We start from the raw sequence: 15,291 nt of genomic DNA, 5'->3' as shown, positions 1-15,291 counted from the left end.
TTGTGCACAAGGATAATTTGGTTTCCCTTAACTGGCTTGGTAGAAGCTGACATAGAATATTTCATCCATCAGGCTCCAAGATCTCAAATCCATTCTTTTTCATTTATTTAGCAAACATTCTTTAAGCAGCTTCTGTTTCCCAGGTTCTGTACTAAAGACACAGTCCCTACCCTCAAGAAGTTAAAATTAAATCTAAAAATTTTATCGAGGGGCATGGTACTAATAATCACTTGAAATGAATATCCTGTTATCTTTCAAATTTAATTATGGATGTGAGACATTTTTGTTACTTTCTACTACTTCGGTTGGGCATGCTGATATGAAAAGGATTTTAAAGGCTGCATGTCTGCCAAGAAGCTCTGATAAATCAGGTCCAATAGGAAATATTAAACCCTGACCATAAAATATTATGTGTTCAACCACTGTGCATTTTTAGCAAGTAATTCTTCACCAACTTTTCCTTCCATTTGATGCCCTACTTTGGTTTAATTGAAATTCATTGGAGACTTAAACTTTGTAATTAACGGAAACCCTAAGAAATGCACAGTAGAGGTGTCAGTTAGTTGTTATGGGCTGCAAGTGGTTACTCTTTAATTGCTGTCATAATGGCCCATTAGTCATGCCTCTGAAGAGGTGTCAGATACTTTTTTCTCCTTCTGAAACTGTTATTTAATAAATTGAACTGGCAAGTCTGAGTTTGCACAGAATACTAAGTAAACTGAGTAATCACCTCTCTAGAGGCATTCTTTGAAGTAGTATCACTCTGGGTTAGGCATTTCTTTTTTTTTTTTAATAAATTTATTTATTTTTGGCTGCATTGGGTCTTCGTTGCTGCGCGTGGGCTTTCTTTAGTTGCGGCAAGCGGGGGCTACTCTTTGTTGCCGTGCACGGGCTTCTCATTGTGGTAGCTTCTCTTGTTGTGGAGCACGGGCTCTAGGTGCACGGGCTTCTGTAGTTGTGGCACGCGGGCTCAGTAGTTGTGGCGCATGGGCTTAGTTCCTCCATGGCATGTGGGATCTTACCGGACCAGGGCTAGAACCCATGTCCCCTGCGTGGGCAGGCGGATTCTCAACCAGTGAGCCACCAGGGAAGTCTGGGTTCGGCATTTCTGTTCCATCCTTGGCCATGAAACTTGGAGAGTTTTCTTTCACTTCCACACTATTCCACGAATATTAACAAAACATGTTCTTCTTTACTTTGAACTCCTCCGTGTCTTCTTTTCTGTAATGACATATGCATCAGTGATATTGCAGGGTGATCACATAAGGTGTAAAGTAAGGAACTGTTTTTTGTTCTATTTTTCTTTCCAGGAATCTAGGAAATATCTGCTGAATACAGACTCTAAACTGTGTTCTTCAAATCTTCCTTCCAAAGTAAAAATGGATACACATATGCCAATTGGATATGCAGCCTTTGTTTGAATTATTGCCAAGGACTTTAATTCAATTAAAAGCAAAGTTAATTTTCCTCTGATTATTCCTCCTGCATATTTTTTCAAAATAATTTAAAGGAAAGATATTGGAGTATTCAAAATACTTCGCAAAAAGTCAGCAGATGAAAATTAATAAGCTCTGATTTTAATATGACATGTGATTAAAGAGATTTATAGGTGTACCATATTTAGAGAGCATGACTGGGGAAGAAATGTGTAACTGTCTAAGAGAGGTGAGAAGCCAGCTCAAAGAATCACATTCAAGGCACTAAGAAGTAATCTTAATATATCTGTTTTCAAAAGCAACCAGCCTTTAAATTTCTAGCCTCAGTGAGGCTTCATAACCTTAGTACTACAAATAAAAAAATATTTGCCTTTAAGAATGTTATAAATTAGTATTTGTCCTTGATTATATGTTATGTCTTTTTGTGTAAATGTGATAAAGTGTTGGAGCTCCTCTTTCACTTTGAGAGTCGTGTAAGGGCTATGGTATGTTTCCTCAGCTATCTTACTTCATTTCTTTGTTCTTGAGACTATTTTTGTAGTAATTATACCAACTGGAATTTAAGTAGCACTTTGGAAGGCTTTGAATTAATTTATCTCACTTTAAGATATCCCTTAAAATGTGCATTCTCTCATTATACCCTACAAAGAAGATGAAATGGCTTACCCAGTGTCACACAGCTGCAATTTGTGGGTATAGGATTCCATTCCAAGCTTCCAGATTCAGAATGTTTATGCTTCTTTCCTGATTCACTATTTTCATGGTCCTTCCAAATTAAAACCAGAAGAGTCTAGATTTGTCAATGTCATCTTCCTTTGCACACCATAAAAGAACACCAAAACCAAAGATCTCTCTCACTGTTACTTATTCTAAGATCACTATTAACTATCCTCATTCATTCTTTATAGCAAGAAGTTACTAAGTTTTTGTGGGATATATTGTGCTCTGAAAATTCTTAGTATGGACCCAAGCTACTCTCAGTATATGTATGTGTATATGTATCTATCTAGTTATTTATCTGTAATTGTTTCATGTTTAGAAAAATAGATTTATGGTAACTTCAAATCTGTGTGAAGTATAGCAAGGTAATGTACATTAGAAGTTACTGTGATGGGAAACACACATATAGTAAAAATATACTCATGAAATGAGTATATGAGACTCATGAAGTCCTATGTATTCTCTAGGGCCCTCCATTTTTATTGTATTTGGGGGAAGGCATGAAATGATTGAACTTAAAGTGTGCCTTCAAGTAATTAATCATCTTGGGAACAAAAGAAATTGTACTATATATGATGTTTATCTTTTAAAAAATTAAAAGAGTATTTATTTAAGAGATAATATTGATCTGGACAACATTTAAACAGAAATACTATGGAAGGTGACTGATACATGATGATGATTATGATGATGATGAGATGATAGTGGCAATATTTATTTGGATTTTTACATAGGGTGTTATTGGGGAATGGGAATTTTGGAGGGAACTTAAATTTTTTTTCTATTTCTCTGTCAATGTTAATTTGTTCTCAGGTTACCTAAAGTTATATTTAATATCATTAACTTGCAGTATTTATGGTTGCCAAATGAGTCTGAGTAGTTTTATCATGAGCATATTACATAGTTAAGTTTCAGATGGTGTAGAACTCACTGATAACTTCTGTCTCATTTGGTTTGGGAGGATTTATTTGAGGAAGTGAAGTCTACTGAGTGAATGAGAATGGATGGAGTCCAAGTACTTCCTCTTTCTCAGAATGTGAATATGTTGGGGACTAGAGAAGGAGTTATGTATTGGTCCTTCTTCTTCATTAACATATGTTCTGTGAGTTTGCATTAAGTGTATATTGACAGAAACATTATTTTAATTATTGAGGCACAATCCTGAAGAGTTAGGTATCTATCGAAGACATTCTTCATATGTGTTTAATCAACCATCTGACAGAAGTGAGGGTGGAGTACCAAACAGCACCAAAATTTGAGATTCTGAGTACCAAATTTGACAATATGGTCAAACTTAATTTGCATATGACAGTAGTCAGTTTACAGAGAAAGTGGTGGGTGAAGTCATATTAGAGGAGGCATGTTGTGTGATCTATGTTTTCAAATCAAAATGGAAGTACATTGCAGCTGGATTTTGATCCTAGTAAGTAATGTAAACGCTCAACAAAGATAAAGCTTAACAGAAAATATATTTTGTGACATATACTCATAAAGCAGCTACTCTCATATCAGTAATTTGTATAGCATTAAACCTTAAGGTAGGAGAGATGGCGAAAAACCTAAATTCAGTTTTAGTTGAACTGTCCCCAGTCTTTTTCTTGTACCATCAAGATGCTATTATTGCCTTTCACCTCCTTCCCTTTCCAAACACAATCTCGTCAGTTACCCTTTATCAGGAAATAGATCACATAAACCAGAAGTCATCCTTAACCAAACAACATGCAAACTGACCCTGGAGGTTCTAAGGAAGGCTTTGAAGGGGAATACAGTTGCTTATGCATTCTAGCCACTGTACTGAAAAGTAATATGACTTTAATTATTTAGATTGAATAGATTAATTGTAGTTATGATAACTGTATTATACTTAGGTCTTAAAAGATTTTCTGGTTTTTAGGTACACATACTAAAACGTTTACAGATGAATTTATTTAATGTGTAGGATGTACTTCAAAATTATCCAGGGGTGGAGGGAACAAGTAAACATATAGCTGAAACAAGATTGGGCGTGAATTGGGGGGGGAGTGTGATGAATTGGGAGATTGGGATTGACATATATACACTAATATGTATAAAATGAATAACTAATAAGAACCTGCTGTGTAAAAAAATTAATAAAATTCAAAAAAAATTGGGTGTGAATTGATAATTGTTTAAGTTGGGAGATAGGTACATGCAGATTCATTACACTTTTTTCTCTGCTTTTGTTTATGTTTGAAAATTTATGCAATAATTTAAAAAAAAACGTATAAATGCATGAAGTGTCTACTTAGGGCCCAGAGTACAGCTTTCCATCCTTCATGCATTAAAGACACAGGGAACATCAGCTCTTTTATATTTTAATTTTTTACTTAGTGGCATTCAACTTACTTAAACTAAAGAAAAAAACTATACACCCATTTCTCCCACCACCCACTCCCCCACCTCTGGCAACCACCAATCTGTTCTCTGTATCTGAACTTATTTTTGTTTTGAGTTAATTAATTTTTAGATTGCACATGTAAGAGAGATCATATGGTATCTGTCTTTCTCTGCCTTATTTCACTTACATAATGCTCTTGAGGTCCATCCATGTTGTGGCAAATGACAAGATTTCATTCTTTTTTATGGCTGAATAATATTCCATTGTATATATGTACCACAATTTTTTATCCATTTATCCACTGATGGACACTTAGGTTGTTTCCATATCTTGGCTACTGGAAACAATGCTTCAGTGAACATGGGGTGTGCATATATCTTTTCTAATTAGTGTTTTCATTTTCTTCAGGTAAATATCCAGAAGTGGAATTGCTGGATTGTATGGTAGTTCTTTTTAATTTTTTGAGGAACCTCCATACTGTTTTCCATACTGCCTACACCAATTTACATATCCACCAACAGTACACAAGGGTTTTCTTTGTCCACATCCTCACCAACACTTGTTATTTCTAGTCTTTTTGATAATCGGCATTCTAATAGGTATGAGGTGATATTTCACTTTGGTTTTAATTCACATTTCCCTGATAATTAGTGATGTTGAACATCTTTTCATGTAACTTTGCCATATATATATCTTTGGAAAAATGTCTATTCAGATCTTTCCATTTTTAAATCAGATTGTTATTTTGTTTTTGTTTTTGTTTTTGCTGTTGAGTTGTCTGAGTTCTTTATATATTTTGGATATTGGCCTGTTACCAGGTCCATGATTTGGAAGTATTTTCTCCCCTTCAGCAGGTTGTCTTTTCATTTTGTTGATGGTTTCCTTTGCTATGCAGAAACTTTTTAGTTTGATATAATACCACTTGTTTATTTTTGCTTTTGTTGCTTTTGATTTTGGTGTCAGGTTCAAAAAATCTTGCCAAGACCTATGTCAAGGAGCTTACCGCCTATATTTTCTTCTAGAAATTTTATGGTTTCAGTTCTTACTTTCAAGTCTTTAATCCATTTTAAGCTAATGTTTGTGTATGGTGTAAGATAATGGTCCCGTTTATTTATTTAATTATTGCCATGTGGTTGTCTAATTTTCCCAACACCATTTATTGAAGAGACTGTCCTTTCCCTATTGTATATTCTTGGCTCCTTTGTTGTAAATTAATTGACCATATATCCTTGGGTTCATTTCTAGGCTCTCTATTCTGTTCCATTGATCTATGTGTCTCTTTTTATGCCAGTTCCATACTGTTTAATTACTATAGCTTTGTATTGCTGGGCTTAGGGCCACGAATACCACTTTCCATTCTTCATGCATTAAAGATGCAGCATACATTGGTTCTTTCTCATCTTGCTCTTATATATTAGAACTATCTGTTTGAAATTATCTTATGTAGATCCGTAGGAAAATTCACTGCAGTCACACAGTATGGGTCTATTTTGACTTATAATAAGGGGATTTTATGTGGATGACAACCTATATTGAAAATGTACTTACATTTAATGTTCTTGTTATCAAAGATAGGAGAAAGGTTTAGCTTTCCTTAAATATTTGCTACTGTGTTAGAAAATATCAGTGTAAGATGGGAGAATTAAGTATCAGTTTTATCATCTGTAAAATGATGGAGCAAATAATTGAGTTGCCTTGAAGCTCACCAGACTTGAGCACACGTGGCAGTAAACATCAAAGGATTTTGTATTAGCCTGTCTGTATCTCTTCATACCACCTTAGTTCAACTATTTTACCATTCCAAGTTTCTTTCCCAAATTATGTAGCAGTAGATGAATAAGAAATTGTTGCAGTTTCTTTTCGTTAACCAATCCAGAAAGCATTTGTTTTTCTTTTTTTGACAATTTGTTTGGCAAAGGAGATGATCAGTTTGTTAATCAGAGTGATGCTTGGGAAAGAATAAACTACGTACCACAGAATCTGCCACAGAGTGTATGCTAAGTAATTGTCCAGTGAAAGGAGAGAGAGTGTTACTCCACCACTGATCAGAGTATCATTGGAGGGCAAGTAGATCACCACGTTCCCATGATACCAAGTGCATGGGACAATCTTAAGTACTGAATGGTTTCTTTAAAGATGTTAGCTCTTTTCATTCATAGTCTCATCTCTAAAAATGATGCTCTCATGCCATTTCTGCCTTAAAATGATCTTATAAGTTTTACAATTTTTTTAAAATAACATACTAGTAAAGTCAGGGTATAATGGGGAAACAAAAATATGGTGGTGAATGTCATATACCATCTATCTCTATAAGTCAGCATTATCTGCAGGGCAAGAAAACAGTCTTGTCCTGTTTCCCTCCCAACTGTGAATTCTTAATGTAGTTAGTTTTTGAGAAAGGGAATTGGGAGATTTTCAGAAAACTTCAGTAATTACCAGTAAGTGAATTTCTGGCCCAAAAGTATTTGCACAAATCTTTTTTGCAGTATCTAGTTTGAAAGCAAGATGAGGTGCAAAACTTGATATCTCACATAGTATTACATTCCATATGAGCTGTGTCAGGATGACAGGCTCTCAGGACAGATGATGATTTCTGAAAATAAACTTATTTTTTCCCACTGATTGCTTATAAATCAAGGCTTTAAAAGACCTAGGCGATTAAAATGGAAATATGTAGCCATAGTTATGTGCACAGGAACTTTCCCAGAATTGATTTTGAAATGGATGGTTCTAATTGATACTACTACTTTATTTATAATTAATTTTTATCAAAATGTCCTTTTTATAGAATGTTTAATTAGCACTGGTGCCTTTGGGTAAAGAGGGACATGATTCAATTTCCAGTTTTCTGCAAGACTCTAAAGTTTTGATACATTAAAATTGTAAATGAACATTCAGTAAAATAAAGTTAAGCTCCTAACTTTTTGATTTATCCTAAATCAATGGTTTTTGTAATGAAATTTTTCTTCAAAAATTTGAAATTTTAAATACTGAACATATATTTTGTTGGCTCCCTGTTCTACTCTACCACCTTCAAGGTAGATCTTCCTCCACCCCCACTGCCTACCTGAAAACCTATTTTTTGCAACTTCTTTTTATAGTAGAACTTTGGCCCCTCTCAGTGGTGTTTTATTTGAACAAAGACCAATCAGCGCAATTTTTGTGTTTGTTCAGGAGTCAGATGGCCAGGGCTGCCCCTTCTGTCGCTGCGAAATAAAAGGAACGGAGCCCATAATCGTGGACCCCTTTGATCCAAGAGATGAAGGTTCCAGGTGCTGTAGCATCATCGACCCCTTCGGAATGCCGATGCTGGACTTGGATGATGACGATGACCGGGAGGAGTCCTTGATGATGAATCGGTTGGCAAATGTTCGAAAGGTAAAACTAGAAAACATAGGACTTTTTCAGTTGTTGTGTGGATATGAAAAAGAAATGATGCTGTCGCCAGTTGGGTATGACGGAGTGTGGGTTTGGGAAAGAAAGATTCTGGAATCAAAAGAAAGGTGAAGATATAAGTAATGTTGAAAGGCTGATGGAATCATAGGCTGAGAAAGAACTAGACTAATCAGAGTGCTTTCGCTGGTTTTAAACTCCAAAATGAGAGATGGTGAGAGCTTTTGTATAGAGAAAAACATCATCTGAGACTGGCAATAGCACATCTGTGGAGAAAAATTTAAGAAAGAAAATTATTAAAATTAGAAGTGATGAAACTGATGAAAAATAGTCTTTGTTGAAGTCTAAAAGAAGTGTCTGATAGTTACTTTTCTTATCAGGAAAGCCAGCCTCTGTTTGGCTATTAAGAGGTCACATAAGATTTACCTTTATGAATTTACCATAGTCTGGGGTTTGCTTATCAATATTTCAGACTCAAAAAATTAACTTTGTCAGTTCACTGGGAATGGATGCTTCTGCCATGGAGTTTATGTAACCAAGCCCACAAGAGACTAGTCAATGAACCAGAATGCCAATTGAGTAATTAACAAACCAGAAACATAATGATCAAGAGAGCTAGACTCTGAGCTATCAGCCTATTCTCTGTACAAAAAGGTACATGAAATTCAGATTACACTCAGAAGTTTTTTGCTCCTAAAATCAGAGAAATGGCAATGAGTGTTATGAAAGCATCTGCACACACAGTATGAAGGTGCCCCCCTTCCTTCTGACGGCAGGCGTGGCTAATCAATCATGGTTCTCATTCCTGCTGAGTTCACACTTGGCCTGCACAGCCTTATAGAACCTCCACTGCAATTCATTAGGATTTGGCAGGTAACATGCAGCCTTTTTGCCATCTAGGTAGAACGATGATAAAGTATAATGGCAGCAGATTGTATTTGCCATATGCATCCGTCTCTGTGGTAGGGAAACACTTGGTGCAGGAAACAGATGAGGTGTTTTGGGGGTTATCCATTCTTTACGGCTGTGTCAAAATTTACTTCTTGGCCTCCTGCATCTTCTGTGTTCCATTGTTCCATGCTCACCAGGTACTTATCCTTAGGATTTTTAAATAACAAATTTCTACATATGGAGATATATTAATACCATCAACATGGCTATTCTCAAATTCTACTTTGGTCTGGGGTGACTTTTATTATTCACCTCATTGGTTTTTCATAAATGTCATAATTTAACTCTCATAGTCATTTAATGTTGATTAAATGACTCTTGATTCTGTCTTCTAATGCTGACAGCTACATTCAGTTTTTACTTTTGAAGTTTGTGATCCCTTTGGCCCAAGAGATGGAAGAAAGGAAGTAGTTATTCCTCAGTCACCCTAAAGGATGAACAAGAAAAAAAAATCTCAGATTGAAACAGGGAATTGAGACTTGATTTTAAGATGAGCTCAATCAGTAACCAACATTAATATGTATATGAGCAAAACTTTTTCACATTTTATTCTCTCAACTTGAAGAGGTAAATATTCTTCTCATTTTCAGATAAGGGAATGAGGCTCAGACTAGTCATGTGACATGGCTACATTAGGAGGTTGTAAAGCCAGAATTCAGTTGTGTCTGCTGGATAAAAATACAGTGATATATCCAACACTCCATATGTAGCTTCCTTACATGCTGAGTGATGAAATGGTTTCTACCAAGTCAGATTGTGGACTGTATCCTAAAATATTTGTCATATAACATTATTTTAATAAAGTAGTAACATTTATGATTTCAATGAGCTGGCACTGTTCTGTGTTCTTAAATCCTTGATCTCATTTACTCATGACACCAATCCAGTAGAGAAGCTACTGTTACTGTCCTGTTTTACAATGGAGGAAATTGAAGAAGAAAGAGGTAAAATAACTTGCCTAAGACCCCAGTACTACTCCAAAGCAGAACTGGTGCTTTTTTCCTAACTTCAAAACTGTAGTTATGAGCCATCATGCAATACACCTCTTTTCCCCTCTTTGGAACATGCTGCACACATTGTACTTCACAGAGTATAAGTCTCTGCTCTCTGAAGGTCTTTTCCGTTCTATAATATAATGTACATCACGAGTAGTTACCAACTCCCAATGAAATGTTAACCAGAAGTTAAGAATAATTTGAACTGTGATCTGTTGGTATTAACCTGTAAAGATATTTATGCCCTAATTGGTGACCAAAACCCAAGCAAATTCAATTAGGCCCTGCTAATTGATATATAAAAAACTATTACAGCTGTTTTTCCGTATACGAGCTGTATGTGGCTATTTAAATGTAAATTTTAAATAATTAAGATTTAATAAAATTTTAAAATTTTGTTCTTTAGTCTATTCAACATAGTTGAAAGGTTCAACAGCCCCTTGTGTCTAGTGGCTACCCTGTTGAACTGTACAGATGTGGAACATCTTCTGTAGGTATTGAAATGTCTAGTATAGATAGATATTAATAGAAATAGCTAATATCCAGTAGATAATTATATTGGACAGAGCTTTATTAGATCATTCCTGCAGGTTCTTATTAGAAGCAGCTAGGTCTTGTTGCAAAAGACCTATTCTTTTAATTTAGTAACATAATGGTCTTAGCTTGGTCTGAATATTTGACTGTGATCTAGCACTAAAATCACCAATCTGTGCCCTGTTTTTGTTTTTCTGTGAGCTAATGATAATTTTACATTTTAAATGGTTATATATTTAAATGATTTTTTAAGTACCTACATAATTTCCTTGATTTTGCATCTTGGCTTGCAAAGCCTTAAATATTTACTATCTGGCCCTTTAAGAAAAACATTCCAGTCCTCAGGTCTAGGGCACCTAAAGCATTTAAAGAATGTTTATTGAATGCATGGATAATAGGGAATGACAGAAAAGTATCTGAGAAACATACAACAGCTCAGGTAGTTCCAGTGAATAAGGTGGTAGTGTTTTATAGCTAGGAAAAAGGCATTTCAATTTTCTTTACTAAATGGGCTTTCTTCCTTCAGTGATTGCTGTCAGGGGACGGGGAGCCGGGCCTTAAGAGTAATTCTTTCAAGAACTTGGTACACCTTACTGCTTTGGGGAAAATGGAGTTTACCCTGTATGAGTTTGGGAAAGGTTGCAGTTTCAGCCTGATTTCCACTGAATTAAGTTGAAGCTTGAGCTTTGCTTCAGTAGTAGCACTGACAATTGAAGGGAATCACTGGTAACATAAAATGAGCACAGGACATTCAAAGGTGACTGGTGGTTTTCCCTGATCTTTCACACACTCTCAAACCATGCACGTTGTGTTCCCTCTGGCACACTGGTGAGCTTTTTTTTGAGGGAGCTGAGAGGTTTTGACAATGATCTTCTCTTTAGTTTACCCAAAAAAGAGAAGGCTGGTGCTGCTCTCAGACATTATTGTCCCAGCAGTCAGCAGTGTCATTTAACAAAGCTTTCACTCGAGTCAGTGTCATTTCTATACTTTCTTATGACAGTTAGAGATTGGAGAAATTTAAAGAACCTGTAATCGTTTAAGTTGAGGAATCATATTTCAATTAAATGTATTTATGTGCACTGATCTGCCTCTAGTCAATTTTAAACAGATTGTGAATTTTATAATACTTCGTAAATCACTGCCACTTAATTTTCAATAAAACCTAAATTTTACTGTAGATACAAGCATCAATTCTTTCTGAATAATCGGAAAAAACATGGCTATGGTATTATGCTCTCATAATACTTTATAGGTACTTCTACTTCAGGAGTTACACTAAATTGTTATGTTTTATTTAGAGGACTGTCTTCTCCATTAGACTCTTAATTCTTAAGGCCAGTGCCAATATCTTATTTATCTTTGTGTTTCTTGGTACCTAGCATTTATTAAGTGAAATAACAAATGCACATGCATGTTCACATGGTCTGTGAGGGCAGTGGCCTGATTTTGTGCATCTTTTTCATTCCAATCTGAAGACTGAGAATATCTGTACAAAATACCAAATTATAGATTCTATTCAGTTCTGTCTTATAGATGAGGCTATGAACAAATATCACAGATCACTTTGACACAGTAACTCTTCTACCTGATTTTCTTCCATTCTGTTTTTTTCAGTCATTCTGTTGCCTCATTCATTCATTCATTTAAAAAACATTTCATTCTCTCAACTCCACGAGTGACTGTCAGTCATGGTCCAGCAAAAGGAATCAGTTTTCTTTTATCTGCCATTTCAAATACTCATCTCTATCTTTCTCCTCTTTTATGAGCAGGTTGATGACTATATTGTGAAATTGTTTCTGTCTGTCTTAAGCATATTGCATTCTTTAAATTAGTAATGCTTCCATCATAGCATAGAGAACTGAGCTGTTTGTATATTCCTGTTGCCGTGGTGATGTCCTGCAGCTGGAGTTTATAAATAGTAGCATACTGAACATATAGAATGTAGTTTTATTGTTTGTTTTATAAGTTTATTTAGTAATGCTAATCGTACAGAAGCAAATAGAACCTATAAATCTATAATACAGTGTATTGGTTGCCTTTCTAGATATAGGCTATTTTATGAGTTTCACTAGAAGATGTTGCAGGTTTTGCTTGAAATTGTACCATTGCCTGAGTTCTCAAGCTGTCAGAATTTCTAGGATAATTGGATCTGAGTGAGCCCTTAGAGGAAGTCCAGGGTGTGATTGATAAGATCACATCCTTCTCTTTGACTTCAGTCAGATCAAAGCTAAGAAAACATTTCTATTGCTATTGAGAATTTTGTTTCATTTTGCCAAAGGTGTACAGAATCTCAGCAGTTCCTTAGCAATTTCTTTGATAGAAAATGTTATTCATGAAACACATAAATTACAAACAAATGAAGATTTGATACAAGATATGTTGACATGCTGACCTAGTGTATGAACTGAGATTAATTCCTTTCCTCTTAAACATTATATTTTCTTAAAACAATATTTAAAATTTTAATGAATGACCATACAAGAGGAAAAACAGGTGTGACCAGAGGTCAAAGGAATTATTCTTTCTGTATCTTTTTTTTTTTTTTTTTTTTTTTTTGTGGTACGCGTGCCTCTCACTGTCGTGGCCTCTCCTGTTGCAGAGCACAGGCTCCGGACGTGCAGGCTCAGCGGCCATGGCTCATGGGCCTGGCCACTCCACGGCATGTGGGATCTTCCCGGACTGGGGCACGAACCCGTGTCCCCTGCATCGGCAGGCAGACTGTCGACCACTGCGCCACCAGAGAAGCCCTTTCCTTTATCTTTTTTTATACATTCTCCTAATGCTGCCATCACCAATTAAAATACATATTGCTAATTGATAACTTAATATATCATCTAATTCTTGCTTTTCCTAATAATGTGGGAAGAAAGTATCCATAGTACTCCTGATCCTGAGGAAAGAATTCATGTGTATAGATCACAGTGTTTTTGCAGTGTCCTTAGGCGACTGTTACCTCTTTAATGTGACTTAGATTCCAACCACAGGGCTCAAGTACATGCTGGAGCAGTAAGGACAAAATCTACAACAAAAGTGAAGTTCAGAAATAACAAGGCATTTGAAATGTAGAACATGGTTCTCAAGGATGGGCAGTTCTACCTCCTGAGGGTATTCAGAAATATGTGGGGACATATTTTGTTGTCACAATGACTGAAAGGTTGAGGGAACCACTGATATTTAATGGATGGGGTCAGAGATGCAAAACATCCTGCAACCGTGGGACAGTCCCACCTAAGAAGAATTATTCAGACCACATGCCAATAGTCCTCACCTCTCCCGCTGTGCAACACGGGCAGAGTCATGGATGACAGTGAGCAATCCAAAGTCACAGGTTCATTGTTTGCCATTTAATTGCATTTTGTTTACTGATTTTCTTAAAGTTCTCCATGCAGAATAGTAGCATTTTCTATATTAGTATGTGAATATCAAAGAAAAAGACTAACCTTGTCCAAGTTCAATGTGATGATATAGGGCAGTGGTCCCCAACCTTTTTGGCACCAGGGACCAGTTTCGGGGAAGACAATTTTTCCACGGACTGGGGCCAGGGGCGGTCATGGTTAAGGTGGTAATGCGAGCGATGGGGAGCGGCTGATGAAACTTCACTCGCTCGCCCACTGCTCACGTCCTGCTGTGGGGTCCGGTTCCTAACAGGCCACGGACTGGTACCGGTCCACGGCCGAGGGGTTGGGGACCCCTGATATAGGGGACCTTGAAGACACTGTCACATATTCCTCAAAAATAGTTTGAATATGTAGTAGTTTAGGAGAAGCTAGCACTTGAACTCTTGTACTTAGTTTGGGGTTGGCCTCCTGGGGTGTAGACTGTGAGCTCATGGTGGGCAGAGGCCGTGCCTTGCTCTTCTTTTCGTTCTCAGAGACTTGCATAGTGCCTGACCTATGTTATATGCCGTTGAGAAAGTTTTGTTTTTCTTTTTTTTCATTGAATGATCAGTGGTGACACTGTTCTTAACTGTACTGTTCTTCAGAGAGCTATGGTCCCTGGAGTCCAGCAGCCTGAGTTCATGTTCTAGTTTTGCAACTTAGTATCTATGTGCCTGCATTGGTTATTTAACTCCCTGTGCCTCAGTGACCTTGTGTGTGAAACCCTACCTCTGAGAGTTGAGGTTAAACGAGTTAATAAATGTAAAGCCATTGGAACAGTGCTGGTACATAGTAAATGTTAAGTATTAGTTGTTATTAGCATTATTTTTTATATAGTGTTATTTAAGACTCCTACAATATTGCTGTGCTTCTGAGAATTAGATATCAGTATTTTTGAGATGTCTATGGAAGTATTTTTTCTTTTAGATACTATTACCTGTCATTGTTTAGGAAGAAATAGGCACCACAACCGGATTGGTTTGGCAAGAATTGGTTGTATTTCTTTACTGTATTAATGTATACATAATTATGATTATATTACATGACCACATTAAATTTACTGTACAGCTATCTTATAGATTTAAAACTCAGAGAAAATGCAACATTGCCAACATGTCTGCTGACATATTATTTTAAGGACTATGTAATTTAGATAAGCTTACAATAGTCTTATTTTCTACATAAGTAAATTAAAATGATTAAGTACAGGGAACTCTAATCAATACTCTGTAAATGACCTATATGGGAGAAGAATCTAAAACAGAGTGGATATATGTATATCAACTATACTCCAATAAAAATTAATTTTAAAAAATGATTAAGTATATATTCTCTAAAGTAGGGTGAAGAACTTAAGTAACTAAATAACAATTGCTTATTGTTCAAAGCAACTGTTAATAACTGGTATTTTGCCAGCAACAGGGCTTTCACATGAGGGCATTTTTCAGTGGCTAAAGTTAATTCCCTTAATTGCCAGGATGTTCTTGTTTCTCAGCCATTTTTATGGAAATATTTCTAAATTATAT

General features: G+C 36.0%; 1 protein-coding gene across 5 annotated transcripts in view; it reads left to right on the top strand.

Annotated features, from left to right (window-relative positions):
* The window catches only part of CBLB (Cbl proto-oncogene B), a 216,398-nt gene that overhangs the window by 131,634 nt on the left and 69,473 nt on the right, over window positions 1–15,291 (top strand). For all 5 annotated transcript variants that reach the window (XM_081235627.1, XM_081235626.1, XM_081235625.1 and 2 more), the window contains one exon: window positions 7,690–7,893. In XM_081235627.1, coding sequence (XP_081091753.1) covers window positions 7,690–7,893 — 204 coding nt within the window. The remainder of the gene's footprint in view (window positions 1–7,689; window positions 7,894–15,291) is intronic.

Source organism: Mesoplodon bidens (genome assembly GCF_964165515.1).
Source record: "Mesoplodon bidens genome assembly, chromosome: 5".
In the NCBI taxonomy this organism is placed as follows: domain Eukaryota; kingdom Metazoa; phylum Chordata; class Mammalia; order Artiodactyla; family Ziphiidae; genus Mesoplodon; species Mesoplodon bidens.
Note: the sequence above shows the minus strand (reverse complement) of the source record. Positions and strands in the feature narration are given on the sequence as shown.